Source organism: Syngnathoides biaculeatus, chromosome 4 (genome assembly GCF_019802595.1).
Source record: "Syngnathoides biaculeatus isolate LvHL_M chromosome 4, ASM1980259v1, whole genome shotgun sequence".
NCBI classification, from domain to species: Eukaryota; Metazoa; Chordata; class Actinopteri; order Syngnathiformes; family Syngnathidae; genus Syngnathoides; species Syngnathoides biaculeatus.
In genome coordinates this window covers 29,881,961-29,899,499 of record NC_084643.1, presented here as the reverse complement: position 1 = coordinate 29,899,499, position 17,539 = coordinate 29,881,961, and the positions used below count along the sequence as shown (strand labels likewise).

The following is a 17,539-nucleotide window of genomic DNA, read 5'->3' as shown; positions in this document are numbered from 1 at the left end:
CGAATCCGTAAAAAGCCATTAGTTTTCTCTTACTGCCAGGCTGCGCGGACATGCACTCGGCGTCGGGGAGAATGACTGTGTTTAAAGTGTCAGGTTGGCTGTAAGAAGTCTACCTCTGTAGGGGCTCCCCTGCCACTTCCCTGGGGGGCTGAGTGGCTGAAATGACCCAAAAAAAAAAAAAAAAAAAAAAAAAACGCTGTTGAACTAGACAGCATGTAATTTCAGCAGAGAGTGGTGTTCGGTCGCCCTATAATGGAAATCCTGTTGAAATGCGCTACATCCCGGGATTGGAACAGCATTGTGTGAACACTCAGCACACCTCTATAAACGTAAAATTACTGTCTTTAAGCCATCATTGTCTTAAAGCATTCCGCTTCCAAAATGAACGCGCTCTCTGTAATCTTTGTCTTACCTTGCATAAACACACCATTGGCAACTTAAAATAAAAACTTGGTCCATAAGAAGCATAAAAAAAAATTTGTTCTGTATGTGCGTCATAGATGTACTTTGTGGTCTTCGGACTTATATATTTATTTATTTATTTATTACATAAATTAAACGAGCCGTCCAAAGAAACAGCAGTGGTGTTTTATGTGGAAAAATATGGTTCGTATCAAGTACAGCGGAAAGGATTCTTATGTGCTTTTGTTTCTCAAGCAGGCCTTGAAGCTTTTCAAAACACCCCCTGTTCATTTAAACCTACAAAACTGCATTATGAATATCCTCCAACAGTGTTTATTTGCATATAAAATTGGGAGTTAAGAAGCAGAAGGTTTGTAAATGTACACATGGCTAGAGAGTGTTGTAAGCACAAATGCATCCAGAAATCTGTTGATGCAGATGAGAATTTCAGTATTGCAAACAAATGTTTAATCTGTGTGGGTATGATTATTTTTTAGTGGTGAGCGAAAAAGTTGAAAGTGTATGTATGTCTTGGTTAAAGGGGAAGTCCACTCATTGAAAATAATGTATCAGATAGGTCATGTCATCGGTACTGTAACTTAAAAATAACCGGCCATAACTGTGTAGGAACGTAACCGATCCACAGGTTGAACACATGACACGTCACATCCGCGCACGTAGGTCATGTGACTCGCCAAAATGTCAGCGATCGGGAACATTCCAAATTGCCGATACAAATATCCTCAACACAACCTTAAATGAGATCAGATGCAAATGTTTATTTTGAAGTTACGCAGTTGGTGTCACGTTTGTTTGTTTTTCTCCTTCAATCCCGACACACCACTTGCCGGTGAAAGGCCGGTAGAAGGACAGCGTTTCACCTCACCACCCCTGTAATCCTTCCATAAGCAAATCCCGTTTGTGTCCACTCTCTTTGCTCACACAGAATTAAGATGCAGCAAAATAGTGCGCACACTTGTGTTCAATTCACCACACTTTAAATAGCCCGCCTTATTTCTCCCCGAATCCTCCTTACCGACTTCCATGAATGACAATGTTCCCTCCGCTGATAGCAACAGGCTCACCGTCAGCACAAGAACGGCCATTATTCATCGCAGCAAGCCCACTCGCTTCGGAAACATATGGAGAAGCCACAGGGTAATGCATTCGTGATCGAGTAGCACAGTTTCACTGCGTGAAGGTGATACAGCTGCTATGCATATTTAAAAAAGGTGACGGAACTTATGGGAGGATGCAGCATTCCGGCGCATTGTTTATATCCTAATTCATCTGTCAGTCTCACACTCACAACAGTACAAGATAATCCCACACTGTGGTTGGGATGTTGAGACACATCATTTAGTTTGTTCATATCCTTTATTCCCTTTCGCTAATGAACTCATCACATTTGTTAAAAGGGAGCATATCTGCAGGGGGTACGCACAGTATCCGTTTGTGAGGTGATTATTTTTACATCCGTTTTGAGGCATTAAGATGATTGAGATCCCCAAAGAAGACCATCATCATGGTAAGATTTTCCCTTTTGTTGAGGTGTAGGCCTTGTAAAAGACATCAACAAAGAGGATATTGTCCCCTCAACGTGCATGAGGCTCGATTTGTCTACACTGGCTGCACCACAAAACAAATGAGTAACACACGAAAAGTCATCCGTAAGTGAAGCATAAAGCGTTCGGCTCGGATAGCGTTGCTAGTTAAAAAAAAGCTCAGTCAAGACAGCGGGCTTTTGGAACAATAAAAGTCATTTGTATTTGGGTGATCGTCGTCAACACCGGGATCTCACGACAATTTACATGAATAAATACAAGTCGAAGACAATCAGGATGTTGGTTATTCTCCAATTGGTCATATTTCAAAACAGGAAATATTCTAGCCATCCGTTTTCTACGGTGCTTATTAGGGTTAGGGAGCCTCTCGCATCTGACTGAGCGAGAGGCGAGCTTCTGCCTGGACCGTTTGCCAGGGCACATACCACAACCAGTCGCACTCGCGTTCACATCTATAGACGTAAGAGGCATGTTTTTAAGATGGATTGAGTGGAGAAAATCCACATAGGCAGGGGCAGAACATGCTAACTCCACACAAGATTGAGCTGAGTTCGGAACACAGAACCTCAGAACTACTAGGCAGGCAAGCTCACTGATAGGCACCATGCTGCCCCATAGAGAAATCTTGCCATCATTGGCACCCTTCTATGGTGGTATCAGGTTGGGTGAGGGCGTGGGGGCAGTCAAATAATGGAAAAACTTGGGAGTCAACATTTTTGATACTGACTAATATTAAATCTCGTGATATTTGAAGAAATCTCTCGGGATTGTCTACTGTCACGCACACAGACCGTTCCAAGTTGCGTTGCAACTGAATATATTATTGATCCCTGAAAGAAATTCGAAACTGGACTCTCCCCAGGTACTCATAGCCTGTGTGAGCTTGATTTACATTCGTAAGACCATCGGCGAAGCTCTCCAAAACAGTGTGCACTGTTGCAATACATTTTGCCCAAATGGTGTATTAGCCCTGCAAAATGGGGCTGCAAAAATCATATTCCAGCACAATTAATGTGACATCATAGGGGTTCGTTGAAATAATATATGAAAAGTCTGATGAATCTTAAATAAGTTTGACTGCATGATACAGCTGTTATGGTGTGACACCTGTTCCTAATATTTTGGAATTTGTCATGAAACTCATTGAGGCAACTAAATCACTCGCCACATCTCGTTATTGATGCGGTGCATTTCTACACCACTGCAAACAGAAACCACAACAGTCAACATATTGTTGAATTAATACCTCTTTGATTGTCTTGATTATTTCCTTTTTATCTTTGTAATTGAAATTGTATACACCTCTGTGGCTATCATTTGGGGCCGGTCTGTGGTGTATTTAATGTGTAGAGTATAATACAATGTTGGGCTATAAATTTGGTTCAGTCCATTCATTTGATATGAATATCTTTCAAAGTCAAACTAGACTATGTGTTATATATATGGCAGCTTTAAATCCACCACAGATTTTATTTTTTTTATACTAGGCTCCACAAAGTGACAAATATGGCTGTAATGACAAAAGGATGGAGGTAGAGCGTTTAACGCAACGCTTTGTGATTCATATAGTGGGCAGCAGTGTGATGTGAACAACACAGATGGAGTAACTTTGCACACGCTCCTCCCAATAAACCTACTTAAGTGGATTAGCGATGCCCCCCTGGGGGCCTCGGCAGACTTAAAACTCTTATCGCAAACACACCGAAAAAACAAACGAAAACAACAACAACAAAAAAAAAAAAAAGGAAAAACCACTGCTTTTATCAGTACCCAACGTCGGCGCCCAAAGTTAATTTTGGGAAACCGCTGAGATCTGAGGGATAATCGCGGAAGAATGGGTCAAAAGAAGCATGACGCTCTCATCCTACATTAATTAATTACTGCTGGGGTTTGTTGTGCATGTTGTCAAGATAGGGACTAGAAAAATGGGGAAAAAAAGTAATGCTGCTTGTGAGTCAATAGGGAGACCTGCTTGTTATTCAGTCCACCTGTTTGATTGCTCCCACAACAGATGTGCATGTCTGATGTCCCCTTTTGATGCTGGACACTGAATGCAACTGACCAAAATAAGACATTGCATTAAAAAAATATACATATGCAGAGAACCATTGCATGCATGATACCAAAACTATTTCCCACAAAACAATGTATAATGTACTTAATGTTTCCATACATCCATCGACATACAATATTTGGCAATAAAATATGTTGAAAAACTTTGAGTACACTAGTTCTGATTTTATATAGTCTATCATATCTAATAAAATGGTGCACCAGCCAGGGCACCTCCCAGGATTTGATAGCATTGGCGTAAGTGCTAACTCAGATGTTCGTACAAACCATCCATCCATCCATTTTCTTTGCCTCTTATCCTCACGAGGGTCGCGAGGAATGCTGGACCTTATCCCAGCTGTCAACGGGCAGAGGCAGGGTACACGCTGAACTGTTTGTTGGCCAATCGCAGGCCACATAGAGACAAACAGCCACACTCACAATCATACCTCGGGGCAATTTAGTGTCCAATTAATATTGGATGTTTTTGGGATGTGAGAGGAAACCAAAGTGCCTGGAGAAAACTCACGCAGGCACGGGAGAACATGGAAACTCCACACAAGTGGGTCTGGGATCGAACAGAACTCAGAACTGTGAGGCCAACGCTGATCCAACGTGCCGCCTCGTACAAACATGTTGTGCTCATTTGGCAAAAAAATACAACATTTATATTTAAAGATGATGTTTTGTTCTTACCTCATGAACCGACATCAACTATTGCTGACTGCCCTACAGTGGAAATTGTGTAATCCAATCTTGACAGCAAAATATTTCCATTGAAAAGTACTAACAAAAACATTTTGGAATTGAATCATAGCATTTCTTTCTCTTTTTTTTTGGTGTGGGATGTACACACTGCATGTTTTCAGCATTTTTCTTTAAACTTAAACGCATTTAGAATTTGCAGGGTTAACTTCACTCCAAATTAATTTTTGCGTTTTCATTGGCTTTTTATGTTTTAATGGATGTCAAAAGGCTATCAGTGATGATAACCATGTAATGGGAATGAACTTTACATAAAATAAGAAATATTGAAAAAAGTGTGAAGAACTCTGGATCAGACACCTTCTATTTCCATTTGTGAGATTGGAGGTTCCGCTGTACTCTACAGCTCCTCAATGTCGTCTTCTCTGTCTTTTGTAAAGAAAATGCATTGACGTATATTTTGCGATGTTTTGTCAGCACTTTCTTCATGCCTATTCGCTTCATATTGTTGTTGTTTTGTTTGTTTTTTTCGGCGCAGGTCCAGGCTGGCTGATTTCATGACAAACTGCCGCAGCATCCCACCCACAGTGAGCACCTGTCCCAACCAAGACAATCACCAAGCCTGCCTGGCCTCCTACACGAGACTCATCGGTCAGTATCATCGTGACGGCGCCGGAGAATGTTTGAAAGAGAGACAAAGAAACAAAGCCACCTGCTGGGAGCTCTCGTGATATTTTTCAGAATGTCAGCAGCACTGTGAGATTAGAGGAGGTGGTTCATGGTCTAGAGAAGACGAAGCAGCGCTGCAGCACTCTAGTCTTAGTTTGTTTATTTGTTTATTTATTTAATCCCATGTAGCGGACTGAGGAGCGAGACTGTCAGCTTTTCCCTGACTGCTACAATATCTCCCCCAGCGGCCTGGCCATCAGTTTACTACTAGAAGTAATTAGGGAGGTACAGAGAGAGTGTTTACTTAATTAAAAGACTTGATGACCATCTGTTTGCTCATATTTAATGTTGCTCCGACAACGCGCACCGGCTAATGCGTGCGTATTTCGATAACAGCGCCCTGGTACGGCGACGTCTGGACGCGTTGGGAGATTATACGCGGTGCAAAATTGGAATTTCTTTTTCAGCGCGCAAGTTGCATGGGAGCATAGATTGCACACAGAGAGGAGATAAGTCACGCCGCTCACACAAAGTGGATGACATGGCTGACTCCAGCTGACAGACCTTACAAAAGTGAAGTGTTTTGCTGCAGCACTGTTCTCGTCCAACAGCGCGCGGCACTTCCTAAAGCACCTGCTTTGCAAAAATATCCATAAGCATAATGGCCTCTTTACATCAAAAATGAAGTATTATGAGCTCTCGCCTCCCATAAAAACTAAAACAGTCCAATGTCATTCCCGCGTCGCCGTGTTTTCTACAAACTATTTGCAATAAATGTTGTCCATTATTGTCCATTAGTGACCCATAGATGTTCCCCCTAACGTCTGGATGCGTTTGTGCATATCCTCGCAGGGACGGACATGACTCCAAACTATGTGGACAGCAGCTTCAGCCACTGGACCATCTCACCCTGGTGCACCTGCAAGGGCAGCGGAAACCAGGAAGAGGAGTGTGCCAACTTCCTGCGGAGCTTCACCGACAACACTTGCCTGAGTGAGCTGCGTTACGCCCTTCCACACCCAATCCCACTTAGGCAGAACAGAAAAGAATGAAGACACCGACTCAGAGGCTTCATTATATAAAATAGGGATTGATTTAGCAATAAATGTGATACGGGGATCTAATGGCCCGACATCCGTTAACCGATTGCACAAGATTAGCTATTTCCAGTGTTGGGCACGTTACTTTTAAAACGTAATTAGTTGTCGTTACTAGTTACTTCTTCCAAAAAGTTATCGAGTTACTCCACTGTAAAAGTAATTAGTTATCAGCAAAAGTAACTAGTGCGTTACACCCCCCCCCCAAACACACACACACACACACACACACACACACACAGCCAGATGGATAGAGCAGGACATCAAAAATCAGGTACCTGCACAGAGGTTTGAATTTATTGCAACTCATGTTTCGATTGTAGTGAAAATGTTAATGGATTTGTTAAATCCAGCTCTGAACATGCATGGATTCCTTTTTCCAAACATGCACCCACCCAACGAAGTAATCTTAACATTTTAGCCCTGAAACCAGTGGTTGTATCGGAGGAGAAGCGGCTTCTCAAACTTGATGTCAGAGAATCTGTTCCTCTTTGGTGTGAAGACCAGTTTCCCCTACACTTGACATGCACATTTTACCTTACACCTCAACCAGGTTAAAGTAGTGACTGAATCTCCATTTGGCAAATGCCGTCTTCCCACCGGAGTCTGCATGAGTCCTCCTAATTTGCCATCTCTCGCCATGCGCTGTAATCACCCCCCCACCTAATTTCTCTGATTGCCTGAAGATGCAATCTTACTATACCTTAGCCAATCATCAATGCCTGTGTCTATGTGCGCGAAGTCGGATGACAGCTTTTGTTTTTTATTGAGCGGCTTCAGTAACGTGCAGTAACGGGTGTTGATAATGGCAACGGTGTTACACTGACAGTCGGGGTAATTAGTTAGATTACCAGTTACTGAAAAAAGTAACATTAGTAACACTGTTTATTTAAACTCCGTTATTCCCATCACTGGCCATTTCCTTGCACAGCAGCGACGGAATATGTCGCCACAGTCCGTTACCACCATCTCTTTTAATTTATAGCCAAAATTTGGTGAATGCAAATATTGACTGTAATTATGACTAAAACACTCTGTTACATACGGAGGTGGGTAGCGATGTAACCCTAACTTTACATTACTACATTTACTGAAGTAATATTTTTTTTATAAATTGCATTTGTCAGAGTACTTTTAATGACACAAAGTTATTACTTAAGCATTTATGTAAAGAAGAATCGTTACTTTTGCTCCATGGCAATAATCTACAAACCTTTTGCTAACCCTTCATTTATCGATGATTGCCTGCGTGATCTGTTTTGAGGCTTTCAGCTTTTGACTTCCGTATCGGGTACCATTGCTCCAATCCCCTTTGATTGCCACAGTGATATTTGACTCAAATTAACCAAACGACATAAGTACTATGTCACATGTCTGCACACAAAGTTGTCCTTTGGGCTTGGCGGGGCAATCAGATTGAGTCGTGACATATACACGTATATTCCGGGCGGGCCAGAGTCTGAGTACACCCGAGACTTGTCTCTAGTTAATTACAGGGCGCATATGAACAAACAATCATTTGCACCTACGGACAATTCAGAATCTCCAGGCAAACACTGTAAAACCTGGAGAAATCCTGAGCAAATATGGAAAGAATGTGCAAACTGTACATGGGGATTTTCCAGTGGAGATTCAGAAACTGTGACGCAAATACGTGAACTACTCAGCCACAATGCCGCCATATGTCAGTCATCGTAAAAGGAGAACTCAAGGAGGCGCTTATTGGGCCGCTGCATTTATTGATTCGAGTAGAATACGCATGTAATGAAGCTAGTGCACGGTGTCCATCATTGACGCCTATTTGAGAAAATACAGTACGTTGAAAGGGCTAAGTGAAAATAGAAGGAAGGATTAATGTAACTTCAACGCGTAATAAAATTTGTCAGCTCTACACTTTGATTCAACTTCAGACATCTCTCCGCCAGCCGATTAAAGTTGGAATTAGTGAATTAAGTTTGTCAGAAATAAGTCCTTTCTTTTCATTGCTCATCCTTCCTTCAGGCCACATCTGCCCAGACCTTAACACAAAAGAAACCATTTGCATGTCATTTTCACCGGCAGTCTCGGGCTTATCGCTTACGGGAGAAAAGCGTCATAAAAATCGGTCTTGAAATTAAATAATACATATCTTCTGTTCATCTCATTCTCAAGACTACGGCGACTGCAGCTCAACAAGGTGGTTCGCTTAAACGTGCTCACTCCTCTTTCACTCAGCATCTGAAAATGCTTCCTTGATATGGCGGCACGCTCGGCGCTACACGCCACCTTTAACGCGTTCCGCCGTGCGGATAAATGCTTTCAGACCATTTCAATAGATTGCAGGGGTTCCCTTTCCGCTGAATCTGCGGGATGAGGGATGAGGCTCCAAGATGAGGAGGCGCCTTGAAAAATAACTCCCAAAATCCAGCGTCTCCCCCTCTGCAGTCAAGGAGAACGGGCGATAAACTTGGACACACCGGGGAGCAGAGGGGGCACGATGCTGGGTTTGCGATAGCAACCTCACTCTAAGAATGGAGTCGAAAAGTACCGTGTATAAATATTCTACATACATCCCTGCAGGTAAGCTAAATGGAGGTGGGGGGCTACTGGAGTTATCCGCAATCCAAATGTATTATAATTGTATGTCATTTTAACCACTTAAAAGTGTTGTATAATTGACGGTATTATGTACGATACCTGCAGGCTATTCGTGAAAACTGAATAAGGAAAAACACTTGGCTGAAGGAATTGCAGATTCTAGCAAAGGTGGGAACTGTTAATCGGAATGGCTTCAACCCAAGCAATTAGTATTTTATGTGAACATTACTCCTATTTTGTGGTCAGCCATTACCGTTTATTCTGAATGAAATACAGTACATTTGAGAAATTGATTTTCGAAGGTGCTCCACCTCACATTATCCATCCAGTGCATAGTATTACTTCTTTGCCCTCAATTACTTTTGTAATTACACTGTACATAGTTTTTTTTTTGGTTTTTTTTTTGCAGAACAACAATACATTCATAACACTTCTGATCTCACCTCAGTTTACCAAACCAAGATCATAAAATTGCGACAATGACTTGAACTACTTTATAATTATAAATTAAAACTTCAAATCCTCGGATTTTTTGGGGTCAAATTGGAGGACATTCTTAATTTCCTTAGTTCTCTGTTCAATCAAACAATTTATCATTTTGTTCTGAGCAAAACTACAAGTTCCTGGACTTCAACTTTTGGAAAATTTGGCAATATTTTTGCCCATTTTCAGACATGTTTGGAGCCAAACACAAACCCAGTCATATCCAACGAGTACCCCCGGTTTGCCCAATTTGAAATCCAAAGACCCAGCAAAACTTTAAATCCAAACACTGATCAACATTTGAGGCTAGGCTCCATAATTTTCCAAACAATGATCCATAAAAAACAAGGAAAGCCGAGAACGCCTTTGTTCATTACAACCCAATAACTACAGTAGGAAGCAAGCTAATATAGCGTAGGTCTTACACAAAGGCTCCAGTTTGACTTTGTGATATATAGTGCAAGGCTGATTCTTGATTTGGAAGATCTGGACTGGACTGGACTAGACTGGACTGAACCAGACCATCAAGTCTCACTGACATCTCCTTGTCTATGGACTGTTATGCTGCATTTTTAAGCAGTGATACTCAAATTAAATACATCAACATTTTTTTTTTTTTTTTTTTTTTTTTTTTTACTGACTGTCTACAAAACGAGGTAAAATTTTGGACAATTTGTTAGTTTCACCTTCACAATCTAATTAAAAAAAAAAAAATCTGCCTGTACCAAAATAATAATGCTTTTGTTTATTGCCTTGTCAGGGAGTTACTATATAGTTTAAGTCTATTCTATTTACATAAACAGGACGCAATAAAACACACTTACTCATGCGAGATATTAATTTTAAATGTATGTGGTTGTAGCTGGTAGTGGTGTAAAACACTGCAGCACACTGAGGAATAAATATTTCAGTTACCATATAGCACCAGAAGAGGACAAAATATTAAAAAAATCTCCATAATATCAGCACTGTAATAAACATCAAATGCATAACTCTATTGCTATCTGATAAACATAAATGAGTGTTGTAATCATCGTAAAACCAGATTTTTTAAATCTTTTTTTTTTTTTAGGGGATGCCTAAATGTTAAGTATGCAGCTGTGCAAAATTGCGTAGGTGTCAACCAAGTCCTCTTATTGTTTGTGTCCGGTAGGATTAGATGTGTGGCAATAAAAATACCATTCCACCTTTTGTTCTGCGCTGTTTTGAATTTGATCAGTAGTGTAAAATCTATTCAAACTCATCTCTGCACGCTGACCTTATCACGGAGGTGGTTGCCACGCAATTCTATGCCTTCGCTCCTCCCGGGTTGAGCAAAGAGACACAAGCGTCGTGTTTTAAACGCCTGAGAAATGAAAAGGTGCGGCGCCGCCGCCACTACTTTGCCACGTGTCTGAAAAGCTGACTGAACTGGGGTTTATCACATTTTTGCAGAGGCTCGCACGCGCGCTTAGACGCAACAAATGCACTGACGGGGAAAAAGTAGCTCAAATGTATTCAGACTAATGCTGTCCTGTTCGAGCCAACTGATTGGCTTATTTCAAAGAGATCCAATTTCTTGGTGCGCAAATTGATCGCGACACAAATTGGGATTCATCATCTGAAAGTGCGGCCGTGTCGCTGCAGTTGTGTCCGTTTGTTGTAGAACGAGCAGCATTAAAGCTTCGTTATCGAGCGGAGGACACGAACCGCCGATTTGATGAGCGTGTCTATTGAATCCCAGAGGATTTTCTTGCAGGACGTTAAATTGACTACACTTACTGTACGGGAGGAGGGAATTTTTTTGGTTATTGAACACGGGCCAGTGCCGCTATTCTGCGAGAAAGAAAATCCTGAGCGGCCTCCCCGGTGACAGATTTTAAGACGCAATATCTGGGATTGTTTTTGATTAGTTTGGCATACGACTCTTAATCCCGCTGACGAATCAAAACGTTTTGGCTCGCCGTACTCCTTTTTGCTCCCTAGTCACACGCCTCCGTCGTCACAACGCTTGCCAAAGATTGGGCGGGCGACCAAGCGGTTGGCTCGTGCACCGACACCAGTCACAAACCATGCATCCGTTTCTCTTACAGGGAACGCCATTCAGGCCTTTGGGTACGGTCTAGACTACATGGCCAGCAAGAACGCGTCCGTCCCCGACCCCTCGGTCACGGCGAAGACCGGGTCCGATCGCTTGGCGGCAACTACCGAGCCTCCCTTTGTGACCATTGTGAAGGTAAAAACACTTCTTCTGAAAGCATCACATTCAAATGCAAGCTGTATTGTGCAGTTTATCTTGTCGCAGATGGGTGAACTAAAGATTCGTCTCCGTGCGAATCTGTGGGTACATCCCAGTAGTCTTTGCATACATTTGTCGAAATAGGCCTATTACTTGAAGAACCACAAAATCACCCCTCAACTCGGCAAGCATGAAAGGGGGATTTTGCGGTGGTAAAGACGAGCGAGCCGCGCCGTCCAAATTCACATCAAATTCAATCTTCATGCCTCTTAAAGCAATTGGCACGTCAGATCCGACATTTTGCGATAAAACAGTTTGTGCTACACCCAAGCTGATGACATTTGCTGAAATAATATATTTCTCCCGCACAGAATGGAACGGTGAAAGAAAATGGAAGGTGGGGGATTTAATCTGGATTAGTGGTTCTAAAACACTGGCCCAGGGCCTCTTTCTCGTCTGAATAGCATCTCCTCAGAACACGGCAGTCAAGTCGACTGGAACTGGGTTCAACGTCTGGTGCGGAAAAAGCGCACAAATGTTTGTCTTTTAATAGAACGGTGCATCAGTTTGCCTTCAAATAAAGTGTGACAGAAATGACAGAAGCATAGTGCCAAAAAACTCCCCCTCTGTCTCTCTGGTAGAGGCAAGAAATATTTCACGCTGTGCTTTCGGCTAGGCGACATTTTTCTTTTTTTTTCCTCCCTAGCAGCCGTCTACTTTAAGACTAATGATGTGCTCTCACCTTTGCAGGAGATCTGCTTACAAATCTCGGCTAAATGAGACTTAGCCATGCTACAATAATGTTGTGCTGCTGCCGATTGTGATGTTAATGTTATTTTTGTGCCAGATCGGTGCGGCACGCAGTGGAAAGTTTATGAATGCAATTTCGCACGCTGGATGAATGGCCATTAATATCTATTTTGAGTCTTTCCAAGGGCCTTCGCAGTCATTGCACGCACACGAGTCATGCAGCATTGTATCCGCCTCCCCCGCTACACCCCCATTTAGTTGTGAAGGAATTTTAACCTGAACTACCGTTGTAATGAGAACAAATAATAATGAGCTCCATTGGTGAAAAATGTGTGCGGATGGCTGGATGTGGGGTTGATGAGGATATGGGGTGGGGTGGGGGGGTTTCCCCCCCCCCTCCTGAGGATTTGTGTGTACATGACAGTATTGATGCACCGATCTGTGCCTGTCAAACAGCAGTGCGGCATTTAATTTATTGTAAAAATGGTAATTAGGAAACAATAAGACGTGTGATTACTCAAGCAAAAAGTCATTAATTAGTGAGTGAGCTACGGGGACATTTTTGGGCGGCCCTGCATTCTACGGCCGGCAATTAAAACTTGTCAAACTCGGATGACAGATAAATTTTGTGAACATCGTCTGACTTCTGTTGGCAGACGATCGTAACGGACGTCCAAGTGAGCAAATAACATGCAGGACAGGGGGCATCCTAGGGGACGGCACACTGACGCACGCATGCATGTACTGTAAGCTCGGTTGGATCGATGTGCGTTGCTGTGTAAAAGTCTGACGTCATCATTAGCTCTGTTGTTGTGATGAACCAACCCAGTACGACTAGAACGGCATTCACAGAACTCCGCCGATGCTAGCTGACATGTTTGGTAGTCATCAAATGATGAACCTCTTGAGCTTGGGGGGATTGAAAAAGGGACCCCGAAGAGCCAAGTCGGGAGATTGCTCCAGCACGGCGACGTTCTTCCCGTACAGGAAGTGTCGGCCATTGTGAGCAGGCACGTGATCATGATGACGGAGCCCCGAGTGGGGAATCGCTACAGGATCTCTTTGTCCAGCCCGCGTCACAGGACAAAACTGGGATTTGAAACTTTGGGTTTCAAATCTATTTTTTCCCCCCACAGCACGACAAGACTTTCATTCCTATGGTGGCAATCCAATGGAAAATTTGACCCGAAGTCGTAAAATTCTGTAGCCTCACTACCACGTTCGCAAAGTCACACAAGAGAATTGTATGAGAAATACATGTATCGAAAACAGTTCTGAGTCCATATTTGCTATTTAGGATCTTCTGACATTGGCAGAAAAAAGAACAGATAAGGAAAAACAAAACAATGCGTTACTGTGCATTTTGAGAAGACGTATTTGAGAAATATTATGAATAAATAGTCATTCATATTCATATTATTATTTTTCCCCCCATGAACATTTCCAAGCATGTAAAAATAATCGTGAATACGAGAGTACAGTACATACTTGTTGAAACAGGCGTTACTTCAAAGATTGTAAATTAATTGCATGATTTTAGCTGCCTCTTTTATGACTTTCAACTTTCTGTTAAACAGAAAAATACTGATGGAAATATTTGTATTACTTATCCAACCGTCGGCTGTGTTCACTGAATAAACGACTCCACAACAAACACATTTGCAACCTGCAATCTACAGAAAAAATATGTCAAACATGCAATTTCCTTGTGGGAAAAAAAGACGGCTTTTCATTCTTATTTTTGTGGCATTTGATGAATGAAAAGCAATTCAGAAGATCTGAATCATCACGTCTCCACGGAGCCTTACTTGACATTCTGACCCGTACCAAATCAATTCTGTTTACACATGTCATAAACATACAGGCAATTTCACTTTTCAAAACATGGGCCAGACACAAAACGGGAATGCTTTCAGGGGCCGGTCTCGAAAAGTAAGCTGGACTACTCAACGCCAGCCGATTAATTTTAGGTTGTCTTTAGTAATAAGAAATTGGAGGGATTGGTAAGATGCAACAAAACTTTTTGCCATGGAAAATTACTTACCAATATACTATTACGAGACCATGAATTCCCCCAAACTGTGGTATGTGGCAGATACGATGTCCAAAATAAATGAATAATCAAACAAGTACGACTGTGTTCTTTTGCCACGTGACCACTTATTCTTCTATGCACATGCATGGGCAGTACATGTGAGGAGCAAGACAAGTGATAATATGGGGAACAGTCAGTGAGGAGTGAATACAGAACGAGTGTGTGACTAAGCCCGCTCAGGTCAGTCAGACTGAGCACTTACAGCTCATTTAGATGCATAATTATTCCACACGTCACTTCCACTTCTGACTGTGGGCTTTATCGCATGCTCAGTGAGTAAACATGTGGGTGGAAAGCTCGGTCCTGTGAGCTTTGGAGGTCTCAAGGGGAGATATTAAAAGTAGTAATGTGTTTCATGCGCTCATATTACTCCTTTTATTTTGGGAGGAAGGAAGGAACTAGTTAACTAGCAGACAAATTTGGTTTTTGTTTCCTTTATTTGATAAATAATGGAAGTTAGTCAAGCTGTCCCCTCACCAAGACAGGTGGAAATAGAGAAAAGGCCCTATATAAAATGAATGGTTGGATAAAACAATTTGAGGTTCATCACGGTTTTCTCATTTAGACAAGGCGGAGGGAATTACGAACAGTTCTAAATAGTCTTTGAGGGGAGCCACAGTGGTGGGAAAATTTAAATGGTGACAGCCAATTTGGAATGCGAACACGGTCACATTCCAAGTTATAAGTGCAAGCACATTATTTCAGTTATTTGTACTTTGCATCTCCAGGAGACGAGCGGTAGAGGTTGTAGATCATTTCAATGGTGGAAAAAGGTCTCTCTTTTTTATCATCCCAAAAAAATTGGGGATGTTTCGACTTTATATCCACTGTAGCACTGTCATGTGATGATTTTCAATCGATCACAGACAGATATTACTGGGGCAACTCGAGGCTGCTCAATAAACAGTAGCGCATTGCTAACGTCAACGTCAAAGTCAAAGGCGTCTGTCGATGCGTTTATCAACCTGCTCATTGACAAGAAGGACCCACCTTTGTCAACACTTACAACACTTGAGGGCTCGCGGAAAGTTGGCAAGCTGCGGCCGTGCGCATGTTGGCTCGCGCGCTCGAGTAAACAAGTGCGTGTGGACGTTGTCTGTTCTGTCACAGTGTCTAAATGTGTGGGTGTGTTTACGCCATCTCAAAGGTCTTTGTGTATGTCTGTCTATTGGCTGCAGCCACAGATCTGGACTCATGTCAACAGGCTGCTGCCACACATCACTGCGCCTGCTAATTAATTGGCTTTTAGTTGCAGATGTGCCTGGTGCATTGTCAAAGCTGCCCATGGCTACCCCCCACCTCACCCCACACCCACCTCACCCTCTTCATTTTTGGCAGCCTTTAGTTAAACATTTGTTTGAACGGGCAGGCTTTTTTATCTTTTCTAGGAATTAAAAATGTTTGTCACCTGTAATGAGAATTCAACACAATTTTCTCATTATTTATATTCTCCTTATAGCACATTCCATGCGAGATGAGTTTTGGGGAGATAACATCTTCTTACACCCCCCCCCCCCAACCCCGGGAAGATGGCATGAAGTGCAATTTCTGTAAAGGTTACATTGAAGGAGATGACATGAAGGGATGGTGGAGTACAAAATGTTTCATGTTCTTTATGATGGTGTTTCTGTATTGCGGCACCACACTGGAAATAATGCCTCGTACAAATTGAGCGTGACTATTTTAACTTGGAGGCAAACTGTTACGGTTTTGTGCTGCAAGAAGCCCAGAAAATTGAAAATGTGCCACAAATACCAACAACTGTTTGGGAGGGTAGCAAAAAAACAACGCAGACTATTGTGGTGTGTAGCATTAAGAGCGCAACTCTGGAGGCCACATATTTTAATATATTAACTGATGCCGTCCCAGTGCTCTTTGCTATAATGCGACCAGTGTGGCACATTTCTCTCATTTTGCACAATATGCAAAAGTATTGTGTTTTATTTTGCGATGAGTTGCGCTGCAACTGTATCATTCCAACCTCGTCCCGTGGTAATTTACGCCTAATAAAATATTGAAGCAAATCCCCGGCCAGCTGATAGCTTTGCTAGTTTGGCTTGGGTGTGTGTTTTTCTTGTAAATAAACTCTGTAATGATAGCGTTCAAAAAAAAAAAAAAAAAATAGGTTGGCTTGACCTGAAAGAGTCGACACACAAAGCGGCGCGGGCTACAAATATGCACACATCAACACATTTGCTCCAGCAAAGTTTTCAAGTTCGTGCCAAAGCGAGTCTCCGATGCATTGAAGATTTCTCCGTTCTGACTCATCATTTCCGTTCTTGTGCTCGGACGGCAGCCCGGTGTCACCTCCGCCGCGAATCAAATGCCACAACACGAGACCGAGCGTGTGAGTCACATCTAACCTTTCCACGTCTAACTCTCTCTCCGTGTGTGTACCTCCATACGCTCAGTATCCCGAACCGAGAGACGGCGGGCCCGGCAAACCCCAGGGCCTGCCAGAGGATCACTGCGCCTGTGTGCGTGCCAACGTCTGGGCTCTGCTTCCCGGCCTGGCTCTGGCTCTGCTCCGGGCTCAACACGCCTTATAGAAGTGCCAGGAGGGGGAAAAGAGGTCACTCTCCCACAAGCTGATCCCAAAAGCAGAAGGTGTTATTTCTCTGACTGATATTAAGAAGACTGAATCGCTGGACGTTTGACATGGAAAAAAAAATGATGAAGTTGAAATGTTTGACTTTCATTGACTTTCATTTGGTGTCATCCCAACACGGACCGCATGGATGGAACACATGGCTTTGGAAAAAAAAAAAGAAAAAAAAGGACCCACCATGCTATGAGGGCCTCCCGCTCACAAAGACTTTTCAGCACAGGAGGAAGACATGATGAGCAAAGACTGAAAGAAAAAAAAACATCAATGAAAATGTTTCGAAAGCAACATTTCTGCTCTCATTCTCGTTTTTAATGTCTT

General features: G+C 42.5%; 1 protein-coding gene across 2 annotated transcripts in view; it reads left to right on the top strand.

The window, feature by feature from the left end:
- Positions 1 to 17,162, top strand: part of LOC133499560 (GDNF family receptor alpha-2-like) — an 80,684-nt gene extending 63,522 nt beyond the window's left edge. For both annotated transcript variants that reach the window (XM_061817719.1, XM_061817718.1), the window contains exons 5-8: positions 5,263 to 5,375; positions 6,246 to 6,386; positions 11,623 to 11,765; positions 17,025 to 17,162. In XM_061817719.1, the coding sequence (XP_061673703.1) occupies positions 5,263 to 5,375; positions 6,246 to 6,386; positions 11,623 to 11,765; positions 17,025 to 17,162 (535 nt within the window). The remainder of the gene's footprint in view (positions 1 to 5,262; positions 5,376 to 6,245; positions 6,387 to 11,622; positions 11,766 to 17,024) is intronic.
- Positions 17,163 to 17,539: the final 377 nt, after the last annotated feature.